This window comes from Rhinoderma darwinii, chromosome 4 (genome assembly GCF_050947455.1).
Source record: "Rhinoderma darwinii isolate aRhiDar2 chromosome 4, aRhiDar2.hap1, whole genome shotgun sequence".
Lineage (NCBI taxonomy): Eukaryota > Metazoa > Chordata > Amphibia > Anura > Rhinodermatidae > Rhinoderma > Rhinoderma darwinii.
In genome coordinates, this window is record NC_134690.1 from 319,441,225 (window position 1) to 319,459,680 (window position 18,456).

The window sequence follows — 18,456 nt, forward strand, 5'->3', positions numbered from 1 at the left end:
CGTGTGCTCAATTCGCTAGGAGCTGTGTATGGGGATGAGCACTCGTTAGTCCGATCACTCGTCCCCATACATTTCTATCACGTCGACAGTGCGTTTACACAGGGAGATGTGCTGCCGACAATGATAATATTTTGTACTTTTAAAACGATACGATCAGCAGATGAATGAGCATTTGCTCGTTCATCTGCTGATCGCTGCCATGTTAACAAAAAGCGATTATCGGTAAAAAGGATTTTTTGAACGCTCGTTTGCCCGATAATTGTCCAGTGTAAAAGGGCCTTTAGTTGCTTCCTCTTCGGTGATCCTTTAATGAGCGCATCAGAAATGTTATCCTACAATTATACACAAAAGGTTATAGTTCAGTGATATTAGTAGAAGGCTGTAAAACCCGGCTATTTATTTTAACAGTATAGCCATTACAAAAAAAAATAAATCCTATATGTTTGTGGTGTGTTATCACATTTGCACTAAATAGAACATGGATAAAATAACATTTGAAGGGGAAATAGGCTTTTTCAATTGCATATTCATTGTAAATGTAATGTTATTTTTGCTCTCGGGTTCCAGGGTTATCGACCTAGGTGTCATGACTCCATGTGACAAGATTCTGCGTGCTGCTATTGATAACAAAGCTGGTGAGTAAACCTTTAGGTTGGATGTTTTTCTGTTTTAACCCCTTAATACCAAAGGTGTTTTAAACCTTAGTGACCAGAGCAATTTTCGCAGTTTTGCTATTCACAGATGTAACGCAGTATAACTCTGTATGTGTTTTATGTATCGATGTGAATTTTTCACTGTTTTCTTGGGGCATGTAGTGCTTCCTTTTTGTGGTATATATGTATAGGTAACATTTTTGTTACTTTTTTTTATTTCCGTGGAAAGACAGAAAAAAAATAACAATTTTGATTTTTCATAATTTAAAATGTAACAGTTTGAAAATAAAAGTAACTATCATACAAATGTATTGAAATATATTTTTTCATTTATCCTGATCATAAGGACACCTGACTTAGAGGTGTAGTTTATTTTTTTTGCCCAGAAATATAGTATAAAACACAAGTGCCCCTTTTTTCAATTGCGCACTAAAATGTCTTTATTTAGATTTTTACACCATGGTATTAATGTATGTATAATGGACTTGAAGTCCAATAAATAATGGTGAAAAAACATTGTGTTCTACAAACTAGACACTCTAAAGTCTACTTCTAGCGGAGCGGTTCAATTTCTGCTTTAACCCTTCACACTTTTTACAGAATTTGTCCAAACTTGGGCCAAAACGATGTAAATTGCATTTGTAAAAAAAAAGGTGGCACTTTTCTTAAGCCATTTCGAAACACCATATGACATATTGGTAAAAGTGACACCTTTCCACATTCTGCTATTTCTCCCGTGTACGGTAATACCAAATATGTGTGTCTAATCTATTATATGAGGCAGAAAAATGGACAAGTAGGCAGCACTTCCAAAATGTAGAAAAACCTTTATTCACCCATGCAACGTTTCAATCCCTCAGGATCTTTCTCAAGCATAATAAAACACATCCACAAACAGAGTATTTAAGGACTCAGTCATTAAGCAATAAAGCGGTGTTCAAGTAAAAAATGTTAAATAAATAAATATTTGTAAATAAAGCAATCATAAAATAGAGACATGAATAGGGGTGATAATTACATGTGTGCATACAATTTAATAGGGGACTGGTACAGACAAAAAACAGTCCAAGTGTAAACAGTCAATAAGTGATTAATACATCACCCAGGTGTACATGTTAAAAAGCAAATTACATACGGTCATTATGCAGATAGCGGAGGGACCTGCTCCTAATGTGATTATGGCATCCCTGTACAGCAGCTGGGTATATCGCACGTGTAAATACGGAAGTGAATCTAATCTAACAGTAAGAGCCGAAATCCCGCGAGACTACGCAATCCAAATCTCGCTCATGTGCAGTAGCTCAAAAACTTGTGCGGCGGCCATCTTGGAAGACCGAAAATCACTAGAATGGATGCCAGCAACCTCATAAACCGAGATAGAGTATAGAACTACATCAGGGCAGGGAACTACAACGACAGTACATGCCATACAAAGACAGGATGATGGCATATCTATGGGGACAGAGAGGGGAAACGGTTGTTTACCCCAAAGGTCCTATATACTGTATCAAAACCGGTATAGAGATACCAGGTATTGGCACAAATTCAGTATATGCAAAATAGATACCATCAAAATATGTACAAATGTATATATCCACAAGTAAAAACGGGGATAGAATAATCGTTGACATTGAAGCAGTATATGCCAATATATGTTAAGCCCTAGAAAAATAGCCATACAAGATGAGCAGAATAAATGTGTTCGGCACGAGTACATTATGTTTGGGTTTCCGAAACCAAAGGAGATGGTCCAATCCGCAAAATATATCTGCAAATGATATTGAAAAAGATAAAAAATAGAATTAATAAATATTGCGAATCAATATAATTTCGCAACACAACATATATTCAAAATGTGTTCAGCTGATACACACAAAGAACAATGACACTTCAAGATCAAGCAAGGTATCATGAGATTAACGAATAGCAGTCAAAAAGGTGTTATCAACACCTCATGGCCGCACCAACTTTAAAATTGATATTCAAATGCTGTGTGAGCTAGGGAGTTTAACTTGAAGATCCATTCAAGCTCCCTATGTTTAAGTTTCAAGACTCGATCTCCACCCCTCCGATGTATAGGTATGTGGTCAACAATCCAAAACTTTAGATCACTCCCCACATGCCCCGCTGAAACAAAATGTGATGACACTGGTAAATCCAATCTTTTAGTTCTAATGGTAGATTTATGTTTGTTTAAACGAACTCGGCACACCTGAGTAGTCTCTCTCCAACATAAATTAATTTGCAGGGACACTGAAGTGCATATAAGACGTGGGACGAAGCACAGGTCAAAAAATGTTTAAGGTGGAAAACCTTACCACTTATAGGGTGACAAAAAGTACTACCCTTGACCATATTATTACAATTTGTGCAATTCAGACAAGGGAAATATCCCAATTTTTTAGGAGCCAGGGTTAACTGGCGATTAGTACAAAGGGGTCCCACGTCCGCATGTACCAGTTGGTCCCGCAATTTTTTTTGGACGTCTAAAGGCCATAATTGGAGGCCTACCAAATTCAGGAACTGTGTCAGTTCGATTTGCAAGAATACCCCATTCATGGCGTTTAATGTTGGAGACTCTGTTACTGATGTCCGAGTATGTTGAAACAAAAGCCAATCTACCAGAACATTCTCGTTTATGAGGAATCAATAATTGTTCCCTAGTGACCATCTCCACCCTGTCTCGCTGTTTCTGTAAAAGGGACCGAGGGTATCTACGCTCAACAAACTTGTCATGCATCTCATCAAGGCGTGGAGCAAGACTTTGGGGCTCTTCCACAATTCGTTTGACCCTCAGCATTTGGCTAAAGGGTAGTGATTCCACCATCCGTCGAGGATGCTGACTATCATATCGCAATAAACTATTGCGGTCAGTATCCTTTTGGTATAGGTCATTAACAAGCCTGTCACCCTCCCTATACACCAGGGTGTCCAAAAAATGTAAACTCCTACTAGAGGATTCCATCGTGAACTTGATGTCTTCATCTATCAAATTAAGAAATTCAAAGAAATCCGAAAGTTGTGCCATAGTGCCAATCCAGATAACAAATATATCATCTATGTATCTCCACCACCTGAGCACATGGCTAAAGTGGTGGGATACATAGATGTGTCACTCCTCGAGGGCCGCCATGAACATGTTGGCATACGTCGGAGCAACATTAGAGCCCATGGCGGTACCCCTTCTCTGGATATAGGAGTCCGCAAACAAGAAGTAGTTCTCAGTAAGAACCACATCTAACAGGTCCATAAGGAATTGTACACCTATGTCGGAAAAATCCGAACCTGCAAGAGCCTCACCAACCATTTTAAGTCCCCTATTGTGGTTAATGGACATGTACAGGCTACATACGTCCAAAGACGCTAGTATAATGTCGCCGTTTAAGATTACATTGGATAATTTGACTATAAAGTCTGTCGTGCCCTGAATATAGGACAACGCAGAGATGGCATGAACCCTAAGGATTTTGTCAAGGAAAACCGCTATAGGGTTAAAAATAGAATCCTTACCTGATATAATAGGGCGTCCAGGGAGTTTGTGTAGACGCTTGTGTATCTTAGTGCCGTCCAGCTCCTGGTGTTGCCGTGGAGGTCTTGGTCTGGTAAACTCTGGAAAAGAAGTCCAATGGGAGAGGACCAGAAAGACGGCTCTTAATTCCAGAAGGTTGATTTGTAAGATTAAATCCTCTGGTGACCAAGTGCTGTACTATGTGTAGGCCGAAAACTGCTCCCCAATCAGATAGGCTGGCATTTGTAGAGATGAAGAGCCATTGGAGGGGAAGGAAGGACCAACCCTGAAGAATGGCTGACAAAGTTTCCCACCAAAGAAACTCCTGACAAACTGGAGACAGCAGAAGGATCTTGGATCCATCTCTGTTCAGGTGCCAGGAGTGGACAATTGGGCTATGGACCACCTTAGTGGGGAAAGTTTGGATCTGGGTAATGGTCTTTTCACCCAGAAATCTTCCTTTATATATACCAGAAGTGGGGCACTCCAGATGTGAATCTCTTTGCATCTCCACCAGAACGTTCCAGCCTACGTGACAAGGGTGCGGGACACCAGTGCCGTCGCAGTCTACCCCCTGATCTCTTCTTTTGAAAGTGTTTTCACTGTGTTTTTTATCTCAAGGGATATATTGTATATATTACCTTCAAAATATGATTCATTCATTTGGCATGAATAAGTTATGGCAATGATATGCCTTTATTACTAGTGCCTGTGCACTTTACATTGACATCATAAATGTAGTAAGGTAGAAAAAAAGTTTCAAATTCTGCCTGTATCGATAAAAAAAATCTCTTGATATTTTTGTATATATTTCACACCCTTTGAATATTTTTTCTTTGATGTTTTATATTTTATATATATTTTATCTATTAGTGTAGTGGATGTGTTCATCCTTCCTACAAGCCATACGCGTTTCTTTACTAGATAATGTCCCTGCCGTAAATCATCAGGGGGCTTGCAGAGTCAGAATATTAGAACTTCTAGCATTCTAGAAGTGTGCAATGTATTAAATCAATCTCAATTGTAGCGTGGATTAACAATGGCGGCTGGCATTGTTAATCCAAGCTACAATTGACATTGATTTAAAGAGGCTCTGTCACCACATTATAATGTGATCGGTGCTGTAATGTAGATTACAGCAGTGTTTTTTTATTTAGAAAAACGATCATTTTTGACATGTCAGGATTCTGAATAGACATCACGTCCTGGCTGGAGGTAATGTATATTCACTGTCAGGACACTTGATTAACGTTAATGTTTGTATGTGGCTGCACATAGTAATCTAGTAAGAACACTATGTGCTGTGTAAATGAATGGGGAGAAGTGTATGATGCTAATTGGTCAGCGTCATGCACTTCTCTCCACAACGCCCACTTGGTCAAAAAGTAAAACACGCCCAGTTGTCCATTAAGAAACTCATTAGCATAAAGCTAATATAGGTCATAACTCCGTCAAAAATGATAGTTTTTCTAAATAAAAAAAACTGCTGTAATCTACATTACAGCGCTGATCACATCATGTACAATATAGGGCATTTATAATGTGGTGACAGAGCCTCTTTAATACATTGCACACTTCTAGAATGCTAGAAGTTCTAATATTCTGAATCTGCAAGCCCCTGATGATTTATGGCAGAGACATTATCTAGTAAAGAAACGCGTAGGGCTTGTAGAAGGTAGATAGGGATAGCACTGCCTGAGTGTATTATTGGTATACTTCCTGACCCTTTGCCATCTCTGATTCCTAGCCACCAGAAACTGAGTGGAAGGATGAACACATCCACTACACTAATAGATAAAATATAAAAATCAAAGAAGAAATGTTAAAAGGTTGTAAAATATACATAAAAATGTAAAAATATAAATAATATCAAGAGCTTTTTTTATCCATACAGGCAGAATTTGAAACTCTTTTTTTTCTACCTTACTACATTTATGGTGTCAATGTAAAGTGCACAGGCACTAGTAATAAAGGCTTAGCATTGCAATAACTTATTCATGCCAAAATGACGTATGAATGAATCATATTTTGACGGTAATATATACAATATATTCATTGAGCTATAAAACAGTGAATTTTTTGTTCTAAATTATAGGGAAAACTACAAGGAAACAAATATTTACAGTGAATCTATTTGAAAGTGTTTTATCTTCTGTATCTATTCCCTCCCTCTTCTGCCGAGAGGTCTTTTTTTTTTTTTTTTAAATCAAACAAGTTTTTATTGAGAATTCAACATGCGTTATACAGCTTTTGCATTTCTGATAAAAAATAAGGAGAAAAAAACAAAAAAAACAAACTAACAGCATAACATCTTGTGCTTAATGCAAAATTCCTGCAGTTACATTATATTATGTATCCATCATCTTTGGTTGTATCTTCACATACGTCCCTGTCCCTACCCCTATCAACCTAACTCCCCCCCCCCCCTCGCAGTACCTCCTCTGTCTCCATGATTCGTCAAGCCACTCCACCTCCTCCATCCTTCCTGCATATCAAACAGGGATCCCGCCATACCTTGACCAAAGTGCGTCAGCCCCCCTCCAAATCTCATCTAGTGTACTGCATTACCATAGGTGTTCACCCATTTACCCCATTGCTTCTCATACTTATGAATTGCCCCTCTTTTCAGATATATTCGGTGTTCCAGTGATACCGTGTGGTTAACATATCCAACCAGCTCAGACACTTCCGGGGGATCCGCCTGCAGCCAATATTTTGCAATTAATTTCCTAGCATGATACAGAACCTTTTTAATAGCCAGCAATTCCACTCCATCCCCTCCTTCCTCCCCCATACAGCCCAATAAAAAAATCTTCGGTTCCAGTGGGAAATCTCTACCATATACTCTAGATACCATTCCTTTAACTTCTTTCCAATATACATTTAGCATCGGACAGCTCCAAAACACATGTTTTATGTCCGCCCCATCAAACATACACCTGGGACACTCCTTTGTTGATCTAATTCGCATTTGCCATAGCACCTTAGGCGTCCTATACACCCTATGTAACAGAAAGAGTTGTGACCTCCTGTGCACTACACTAATAGAGTAGTTTGGACGATCCAAGTATTTCCTCCCATTCTTCCTCCGCTATAGTCCCTACATCCTCTTCCCATTTACGTCTAATCTCCACCAGCGGTTCTCCTAGGAATTTGGAGAGTAGCGTACTATATAGCACCGAAATAATCCCTTTAGTGTCATGTGCCCCCAACACCTGTTCCATCCCTCCCATAGTGGAGCAACTCAAGTCCACCTCTCTTGCGCCTGCACCGCATGCCTTAACTGAAGATATTGGTAGAACAGCCGATGTGAGTCCAAACTCTTCCTGTAATTGTGCAAAGAGCTTAAGAGTACCTCCTTCATACAACTGGTGCACATATCTGATCCCTGCTTGTTCCCAATCCTGAAATCCTTCTAAAATATTAAATTCCCATAGATAGGGATTATCCCATAAGGGCATATAATTGGAGCATCCTGTAACCCCCAATATTTTCTTACTTTCCCACCAAACTCTATGTAGTAATAGCAAAGTCGGTTTCCCTCTCGCCTCCCTCCTTAATTTATGAGACTCCATGGCCTCTAGTAGATCCGTTCTCTGGCCCAAGTAGTACACCAATTTCCCACTAGAGTTCCACTCCTCCCTATTCTTCCATCCTTTAAAGTGTTGTATTTGAGCTGCTAGATAATATATCCATGCATTTGGAATAGCTAACCCTCCCTGTTCCGCTGGTAGTTGCAGCTTTTCCATTTTAATCCTGGGGATCCCCCTTTTCCACACCAAGTCCCTAAACAAATTATGTATTCTCCTGAACCAATATTTAGGCAACCACACTGGGGCATTATGCACAATATAAAGAACCTGGGGCATCAGAATCATTTTGATGAGATTTGCTCGTCCCAGCGCTGACAGCGGGAACCCAAGCCATACTTTGGTCCTATCTGTTAATTTATTCAGTAATGGTATCACATTCAACTCAACAAAATCCTGCACCCTTGCCGATACCGTAATTCCCAGATACTCAAACTTCTGTACACACGGTACCTCAATTCCTCCAATCATCAACGGCGTATCTACTGGCTGGAGTGGCAGCAACACCGACTTGTTCCAATTAATTTTTAGCCCTGAAAATCTGCCAAACCGCTCCAATACCGTCATTATCACTGGCAAAGAATAATCTATCTCCCCCAGGAACAACAAGATATCATCCGCATATAGTGCTATGCGCTCCTCCAGCTCCCCACAACGAAACCCTTCTATCCCCGGATGTTGTCTTACCATATTTGCTAGGGGTTCAATTGCCAGCGCAAATAGTAGCGGGGAAAGTGGGCATCCCTGTCGTGTCCCCCTCTCCAACCTAAAAGAGTCCGACATCCTTCCATTTGCTCTGATCCTAGCTACCGGTTCCTTATATAGTATTTGTACCCATTTTATAAAGTTCCTTCCAAAGCCGATCCGCTCCAATACAGGTCCACAAGTAACCCCATTCCACACTATCAAACGCCTTGGCGGCGTCCAAAGACAGCACTGCTCTACATCGCGCATCCGGAGCATCTGTCTGCAAATTTAAGAAAAGTCTACGTAAGTTAACTGCTGTAGAGCGCGATGACATGAATCCCGACTGATCCATCCCCACAATTTTAGCCACTACTCGCGACAACCTATTAGCCAGTACTTTAGCTAAAATTTTAATGTCCGCGGTTAACAGAGATATCGGTCTGTAAGAGTCAGGTTGCGTCCGGTCCTTCCCATCTTTAGGAATTACAACTATAGCAGCTTCATACATCGTCTGCGGTAACCGCCCTCTGGAGAAACTATCCTGGAACACCTCCAGTAACTCTGGCAGAACCGACTCTCCATATGTTTTGGGGCCTTTTCATTCGCCATAGAACTCACCGCTTCCTGTATTTCCTCTAAGGTAAGGAACTCCTCCAACCCTTCCCTCTCTTCCTCCCCAAAGTAACCCATGTCATTTCTGCTAGATATTCTGACAGAAGATCCTCCGGATAGTCCACCTTAGTGCGATATAGTTCCTTATAAAATGATGTCAACACACCTAATATATCCCCTCTTTCTCCAACCAGAGTCCCATTTGCTGTCTGTAACTGGTGAATGAACGCACTCTCCTGCGTCGGGCGTGCGATATTTGCTAACAATCTGCCCGTCATTTCACCCTCCTCATTGTTTTTGCAACAAAAATACAATCTTTTATTAGCTGCTTGTTCCAGCTGATGTTCCCTAAGCAATTTTTGAGCAGCCTTCCATTGGGCTAAAGTTTCCGCAGTGTTATTAGTAATGTGGCTCTCCTCTGTTGTTGTCACCCTGTCTGTCAGATGTTGACCCACTTGCCGTGTCTTCGTTTTTATGAGCGTGATCTCCCGTATATACACCCCACTTATATTCGCCTTCATAGCATCCCATAGAATATCTGTAGGGACCGTACCCTTATTAAACTTGAAGTATTCTCGCAGGCTCGTGTCTATGGTCTACTCTCCCACCAAGCGTATCCAGAACGGGTTTCGCCTCCAGCGTATTCTCAACCCCCCTATCTGCAAACCTGTTCGAATCTTTAATAACATTGGGGAGTGATCAGACAGCGATCGTGGTAGATATTCCACACATTCCATCACCATTCCATTATTAAACATTAGGTCTATTCGGGGCAGTGATCCATATGTAGATGATACACACGAGTATTGCGTAGTAGGCGGCCACTTTGCCCGCCAAATATCTGTGAGCCCAACTTCCGTCATGTATTTACCAAACCTCGTCAGACAGACATCTCTCCCCTTCCCCCCGTTTGGAAATTTATCCCACCCTTTATCCATTATGTTGTTGAAGTCTCCCATCAATATGGTCGGTATCATAGGCCATCTAGCCAGTTTCTCCAACACCTCTCTTATTGGAACCACAGAGTACGGGGGAGGCACATACAGCACCACGATTATACATTCCCAGTTAAACAATTTACAATGCACCCCGACATATCTACCTTCTCTATCTTTAAAGGAATCTAAACAGTTAAACGGTACATCTCTATGAACCAGGAGGCTAACCCCCCTCGAGTATGTAGAATGAAAGGAATGGAAGCTGTGCCGGATCCACACCCTATGCACCTGCTGCACCGTATCAGTAGTAAGATGAGTTTCCTGCAAGCCCATCACCCCAGCAGACTGCCCTTTCAGGTAGTCAAATATAGCTCGCCTTTTAGCTACCTCCCCCATACCTCTCACGTTCCAGGACAACAGATTTACCCTACCCCCCATCTGGACATTTCTTTCTTTTGACAGTGGCTATTTCCATTACTTCCAGTGGCAATCAGAGCGTACTGCGTTTCAAACTCCCTTTCCCTCCAAAACATCTCCCCTCCCACCACCCTATCCCCCCCAACTTTCCATAAACATACCCTCCCAAGAGGGCCCGGGCTGGCGAAGAGAACTTCACCACTATGACCATACAGCTTCCCATTCACTTTGTAGAGACACATCGCCGAGAGGTCTTTAGTGGATAAAGGTGAAAGGCGTTCCCGCGGGTCCGGACTGGCCTCGCCAAGCCTGGTACGCTGATCTAGTCAACTTGCTCGCAGACCTACCTTGGCATCTTCTGCTACGACCTGTCCTCCTTTCCCAAGGTCCGCTGTCCTGCCCCCACTCTATCTCAGATTTGTTTATTTACGTAGCTGCAGAAGTTGAAGCAGAAGTTTTGAGGTCCTGCGGTCTCTGAACCAGTCATCCAGACAATGCTAAAGGCCAGGAAACCTCAATCAGCCAAAGTGTACCACCTTACGTGGAAGGCTTATTTCCGTTGATTTGAACAACTGTTTCTATCCCATGGTATGTTCTACACCTAGGATTGTGTCCTTCCTGCAATAGTGTCTTGATCAGGGACTTTGCTTAACTTAGAGGCTTTCACCAGATTAAAAATGCCCTATCTCCTACATCATTTTATCGGCACTAGAATGTAGTTAACAGCAGTGTTTTTTATTTTGAGAAACAATCTTTTTTCAGCAAGTTATGACCTTTTATTACATTTATGCAAATTAGTTTCTTAATGCCCATGTGGGTGTATTACAAAGAAGTGTATAACGCTGACCAAACAGCATCATACACTTCTCTCCATTACACCCAAGCTTGTTTCTCGCGAGACCACGCTGTGACGTCACTTCCGCCCACAGGTCCTTCATCCCTGCGTCTGAAGACTGAACATAGATCGTCTCCAGGCGTATGAGAAGTTAGTCGTCGCATCTGCAGCAGCAGCGGAGGAGGCAGCATCACACAGTGCAGGTAAGCATATAGAACTCCCTAGAGACGAAGGACCTGTGGGCGGAAGTGACGTCACGAGATCACGCTGTTCAGTGAAACAAGCTTCGGTGTAATGGAGAGAAGTGTATGATGCTGATTAGTCAGCGTCATACACTTCTTTGTAATACGCCCACTTGGTTAAAAGTTAAAAATCGCCCACTTGGGCATTAAGAAACTAATTTGCATAAATGTAGTAAAGGTCATAACTTGCTGAAAAAAGATAGTTTTTCAAAATAAAAAACACTGCTGTTAACTACATTCCAGCGCCAATAAAATGATGTAGGAGATGGGGCATTTTTAATCTGGTGACAGAGCCTCTTTAAGGGCCAGGTCTCTGCTCTGTCTATCCTTTTCCAGTGAATGCTGACCTTTTGTTTTCAGATGAAGACCCTCTTTCAGGGATTAGCCCATGCTGTTCCTCTCCTCAGACATCCCATTGAACCATGGGATCTTAACTTGTTCCTGGGGGCTTTTCAGGTATCTCCCTTAGAACACTTGCGGGAAATTCTGCTGCGTCTCCTATCCTGGAAAGTTGCTTTAGTTTTGGCCATTACTATCATCAGATGGGTTTCGGATTTAGCCGCCCTGTTTTGAAAGTGTGCTTTTCTAGTCATCCATCAGTATAACTCTATTCCGAGGGAGTGGGCTCGGCACTTTCTGGATGTGGTAGGAGCAATTTGTATACATCTGGCTGCAACTGAATCGTTTTTACCCACCCTTTAGCACTGCTTTTGGACGTCCCATGATGCTTTGTTTGTCAATTATATTAACTAGAAAATTTGGCTTTTTGTACTCACCGTAAAATCCCCTTTTTGTGGAATTCATCGGGGGATGCAAATCCAGCCCTTTTTTTTTGTTTTTAGGCCTGGGACCTTGGTTCTGGTTGCTTGTTGAGTTTTCTCCCGGGACTGTGAATTTGTTTTTGTCCTCTCCTACTACCAGTGTCTATTGGAAGTTTATGGCTTTCCTGGGCGGAGCCAACACTTTTTCCTACCTAGTGTGTCAGCCTCCTAGTAAAACACAAACAAACCTATGCACATGGTGCTATGTAGCTTAATGAGAAAGGGATTTTACGGTGAGTAGAAAATCCAATTATGTGCATGTTGTGTTTTACCATTGCAGGTCATTAGTAAAGCACTGACTCATTCTTTGTTTGCCTTAGATATAATTGGTTTGTCTGGTCTTATCACCCCTTCTCTGGATGAAATGATCTTCGTTGCTAAAGAAATGGAACGTCTCTCAATAAAGCTTCCATTATTGATTGGGGGAGCCACTACGTCTCGGTATGTGTTTTTTTAATTAATACTAATACAATGGTAATACACCTTGGAACTGTAATGCACAGTAACATGTCTAAAATGTGTAACCCTGAATCTGCACTTTAATTGGCTTTTATGTGTATCTGTCTGTCTTTGTATATAATTATTTATTTTTTTCTTATTAAATGTTTATTTCTATATTCCTGTCAGTTACCTGCTTTATAGAGCTGTGCTTCATGTGTGATGCTTTAATTTTGCAGGACACACACTGCTGTGAAAATAGCTCCACGTTACAGTGCCCCAGTAATCCATTGTTTGGATGCTTCCAAAAGTGTTGTGGTAGTAAGTTCTTTTTTTATTTTATTTATTTTTATGTGGCATAGGATTACCCACACATATAAATAAAAGCGTTCTCTGTTTTTCTTTATACTTTCTGGTCTTCTATTCTTGGTCATGATGTACTAATTTTGTTTGTTAATCCATAACTAGGAAAGTATTTAAGGGTTGTACTTTACTAATGCTTGTTATTATCATGCTACCTATTCATGTCTAGGACTTCAGACTGTCTGCATGTATTCTTACAATTGATGATTTGTACTTCACTTGGTAGCTTCCTAGCTTTTGCTTTTATAAATGTACATAGATCTGCAAATATCATCATACTTTACCCTGGCTGCCCAGTAGAATGCCCCATGCTGCCCTCGAAAGGGCTATGTAACCACTGCATCCTATTCTATGCAGGCGTTGAACAATAACTGGCCAATCGGGTAAGGTATAATGAGACTTATAGATTTATGCCACAGCAATACAGTGTAGGGCCTTTTCGGAAATATTTTTATAGAGTGGCCAACTCTTTTAATAATGCAGTACGCATGAAGCTCCCCCTAGTGGTGGTTGCAGACGGATTATTTTATTTTGTCCTTTAACCATGTAAATACAGTGGTTTCTTTAGAGGAAAAAAAAAGTAGCTTTGACCACTATAAACATATATACTGAAAAATTAATCTGCACAAAATGTTGGACCAGTCTTTATTAACAAACAAAATTGTGTTTTAAATGTGTTTTAAAATGACCTGATGTTAAAAAGTGGACATTGACACAAATAGCTAAAGTGTTAGCGCAGCAGCAAAAAGTTTTTACCTGGCCCATCTCATGCAGATGTACTTGCTTTTTTTACATCAGACTAAAGGCCTATTTACGCGGGCCAATAATCGGTCGAACGAGCGTTCTTACATATGTGTTTCCTGATTATTGGACATGTAAACAGCGGTCAGCCTACAAACTAGGAAACGATCGCTCGTTAGCTGATCACATCGTTTGTGCAGCCTATAAAATCATCGTTGGCAGTACATCTCCCGATGTAAACATGGGATGTGCTGCCGACAATAATTCACAGTAATCTAGACCGAATGATCGTGTTAACGATCATTCGTCCCCATACAGTATGACATCGGCACGTGTAAAAGGGCCTGTTAACTTGTCATATCGGTGCTCGTTATGGGCAGAAATCTGTTCACATCTTGTTAGAGCCCTATGTCTGATGTATACTTCAGGAGGATCTTCTGACTTATGCCTCAACGGAAGGCTGCAACGTATCCAACTGTATAGGCATACAGTGGGATAGGTTGCGAATTGACTTATTGTAAAAAAAATAAAAAAAAATATACTGCGCGGTAACTTTTATTAAAAGCAAAAAAAAGCTATGCCGACGTATGCATCGAGCGGATGGGGGGGGCCTATGGGGAAGTTACGACATATACTCTGGCAGCTTTCCTGGTGCATACACTGAACGTAGGGCGTTAACGTGATGTGAACTAAGCCATCTATGATATTGGGGATGCTGCATGCTTTGACTTTGTCTACCACTTGCACAAAATAGTGTAGTATTGTCCATTTGTGACCTTTGATTTTACTCCTGCAATACTATGGCATGTGTTTTAATGCATTCCTGTGTTCTTTAGTAATGTGGCTTCAGACCAGAGCTTGCAGTGGATGATCAGAGTTCTCTTGGATACACCCTACACAGATACATAGAGACTGTTGTATTGTGATTCATGTACATATAGAGACCCTAATATTTGCTCTGGGTATGTGATGGGAAGTCACATAACTTTAAAATAATTTTCTGTTTTATTATCTTACATAATTCGGTGCGTTAATAACTTCCATGCACTGTATCCAGAGATACTCCCAGTTGTGTTGATTCCTAGTGATTCAGAGTGAATTGCTGTAGCTGTAACCCATCTACCAGTAAAACATTTATTAATAATACACATGTATGAATGGCAAGCTCCTTGGCTCCTTCCAATGCAAAAACCTATACCTTTCCGTTGCACCAAAAATGTAGTGTTCACAGCTGCTGGATGAGAATGCCAAGGGTGACCTCATGGAAGAAATAGCAGAAGAATATGAAGACATTCGCCAAGATCACTATGACTCTTTGAAGGTAGGCCTGCTGGACTGTGGCTCAAACATTTCCTTTCATCTCTAGTAGATGCTGCTGTTATCTGGTCATTCTCTCTGACATCTATTTTGTAATATCTCCCCTTCAGTCTTGAATACACGTCACTAATATAGTTTTTTGGAAACCACAAACTAAGAATTCTCTACCAACGGGGAATTTGACTTCTGTCAATTTATGTCACAAATTATAAAAATGTCTCAAACCTGCCAAATGTTGTTATTTTTAGTGCTTAGTGCCATAAACAATATATCCATACAGGTGGGTTTTATGTTAAAAGTTAGCTGAGTTTAGGTGTGGCCAAGTTTATGCCACGTTTGCCATGAAGAATGCTAGCAGCTATGCATTCAGTAGTGCCAGATCAGCCTAGTGGTTAGCACTTCCCGTATAGAACTGGGGACTGGAGTTTGAAAACAAACAGGGCAAGTTCTGCATAGGATTTGTGGGAGTTCCCTCTAGGTACTCGCTCCTCGTTCTTTACCTCCTGTTGTATTGTTTGGTCATTTATTTTTTTTAAAATGAAGCCTTTATTGCACTGCACATAAGTGCTTGCTTTGTGGTACTCATTTGGAATGAATATTTGATAGTTACCTTTTATTTTCAAGAGATTTACAGATAATAGTATGCGGTGCGTTCTGTGTCAATTGTCTTTTTATTGTTAATAACATACATATATATTTGGGGTAGGTATACTCTGGGTTCCTACTTACTCAGAGTATATTCTGCAGGCTGAGACCCAGAACAGAGGTGTATTTTTAGGTTAGGGGCCTACTTAAAAGAGGTCGTGTTGTCATGGCAAGTGGGCTCACACAATTTAATCAAAATATGCGCTTTACTTTTGTAAGGAAACATAGCAGTTGTGCAAATTTATCTACGTACGGTGTATTAGGTAGTCTTAGAACATTGCAACAGCACTCTGCAAATGCTATCTAGATAGAGATATATATATATATATATATATATATATATATATATATATATATATATAATTTCTATATCATGCTCTAGGAAAGAAGATATCTGTCTCTACAGCAAGCCAGAGATAAAGGGTTCCATATTGACTGGCTTTCTCATACAGTTCCAGGTGAGATCGACACATCATATACTTGAAAGTTTAGATAAATCTTCGGTTTCGTTCACGCCTAGCATTTTTCTGAATCTTTGCCTCTTACATTAGGGCCCTTTCACATCAGCACTGGCTTCCGTTCATCTGTTCCGTTCGAGGAACAGAAAAATGGAATGCCAAACCAAAAATATTGCTTCGGTTTGCCTTGCCATTGATTTCAAAGGTAATATTTTTCTTTCAGTTGGTTTCAGAGTGCCTCTGTTACGCTACGTTTCCGTTTTTTTTCATGGAAACAATAGCGTAGTCAAAAATAAAGAAAGCGCTATTTACATTGTAGAGAGAGATGAGCGATGGCAGATCTAAGAAAAAAAGCAACGTGATCTATTATTATTTTTCTTTGGCAAGGGCTCCATAGCGCTAACAATGAGTTGCAGTGTAATTGCATGATGACCGCTTGTTTAAATGCAATTTTTACTATAAATTGATAAATAAGTATTGATAAATGATATAATTGTAGGAAATCGTGCATTCGTAAAAAGGGACTTTCCGGGCAAAACTCTGAGGCCCCATACACACGACCGTAGATTTCGTCCATATTTACGGACCCATTAATTTCTACGGCCGACTGACACGTGTCCGTGCCGCATAAACCTTCCATAAAAAATAGGACATGTCCTATTTTTTTATTTTAGGGACTGTGCTCCCATACTGGAGCATGGACACAAATTCGGACGACTGTCCGCGGTCGGCTGTGCCTGTAATTACGAACCGTGATTACTGGCACGGTTGTGTGCATGGGGCCTGAATCTGTCCCCTTTTTTAATGTAGAAAACCATATGAATATATTCAGCATTTTTACTTGTGTGTGTGTTTGTTGAATTCCTGTTAACTTTTTTTGTTTGTTTTCAAACCCAGTAAAACCAAAGTTTTTAGGAACACAGGTTTTCAAAAACTATGACTTGGATAAACTTTCTCAGTATATTGACTGGAAGCCTTTCTTCGATGTGTGGCAACTCAGAGGAAAATACCCTAACAGAGGATTTCCAAAAATCTTTAACGATAAAACAGTTGGTAAGAAAATTATGTAATAGAAATATATTTCATCACTTGCTGTAGATTACATTTACTCAAGCTACAGTATGTCCATATTGAGCTCCAAGGCATTTTCCAAAGTACATCTATTAACTTAATCTATTTTTATATTATCTCCGCTTTCTCTCTTTTAGAAACTTTCTATTTGCTTCATTAGAATATTATGCTCATTCACATTTTCTACTTTTTTCATAAAAGGGTATTTTCTTTAAAATGTTACATCGTTTTCCTTTTAGATCCAAAATTCTGTGCTGAGGAATATAGATAGAGCTATAAAATAAGCTATAGATAGCGCCACACAGACCCCCTGTAGATGTTCAGTTGTTGGACTACTTCAGATTCGAGGACTACTTCGATAACTGCATTTTTTTTAATTCACATTACCAGGGCAGGAAGGGCCACTGTTTTTGGCTTTTCCCAGCCTGATACTACCAGCCTGCGGCCGCCCCAGTGCCCAGCCATCACTACAGATGGTCGGGTACTGGATCGTACCCGGCACCCCTGGTACGGGTGGGTACCAGGGTAATAATGGGGGTTAGTGTTAGCCTTTTCACTGGCTAACACTAAGCCCCGCCTTACTAATGGACGCTGTCAATCAGTCAGCAGCCATTAGTAAGGTGGTAGCGATAAAGTTTAAAAAAAATACAAAGACATAGAAAAAATAGATTTATTGAAATTTTAAAAAAAAACCCACACAACCCTCATTAACCATTTTATTGAGAATAAAAAAGCCGTCATCTAAGTAGTCCTCGAATCCGACGTAGTCCAATGACCGAACCTGTAAAAAAACACAAAAAAAAACATTAGTAAGGGCCTGTTCACATCACTGCTGCCCTTCCGTTGAGGGGTTCCGTCGAGTTAACCCTCAACAGAAAGGCAAACTGAAACCTCCGCTTCACTTTCCCTCACCATTGATCTCAATGGTGACGGAAACATTGCTAAAGGTTTCCGTTTGTCAGCGCTGTGGCAGGGTTCTGTTGTTTTGCATTGTTGACTGCGATATTTATTCCGCTAAAACAACGGAACCCATTCACAACAGTGACAAACGGAAACCATTAGCAAAGTTTCCATCACCATTGAGATCAATTGTGATGCAAACGGAAGCTAAGGTTTCCGT

General features: G+C 40.5%; 1 protein-coding gene across 2 annotated transcripts in view; it reads left to right on the forward strand.

The window, feature by feature from the left end:
• The window catches only part of MTR (5-methyltetrahydrofolate-homocysteine methyltransferase), a 134,561-nt gene that overhangs the window by 97,661 nt on the left and 18,444 nt on the right, over positions 1-18,456 (forward strand). For both annotated transcript variants that reach the window (XM_075862762.1, XM_075862763.1), the window contains exons 23-28: positions 568-635; positions 12,624-12,744; positions 12,981-13,062; positions 15,068-15,166; positions 16,190-16,265; positions 17,163-17,318. In XM_075862762.1, coding sequence (XP_075718877.1) covers positions 568-635; positions 12,624-12,744; positions 12,981-13,062; positions 15,068-15,166; positions 16,190-16,265; positions 17,163-17,318 — 602 coding nt within the window. The remainder of the gene's footprint in view (positions 1-567; positions 636-12,623; positions 12,745-12,980; positions 13,063-15,067; positions 15,167-16,189; positions 16,266-17,162; positions 17,319-18,456) is intronic.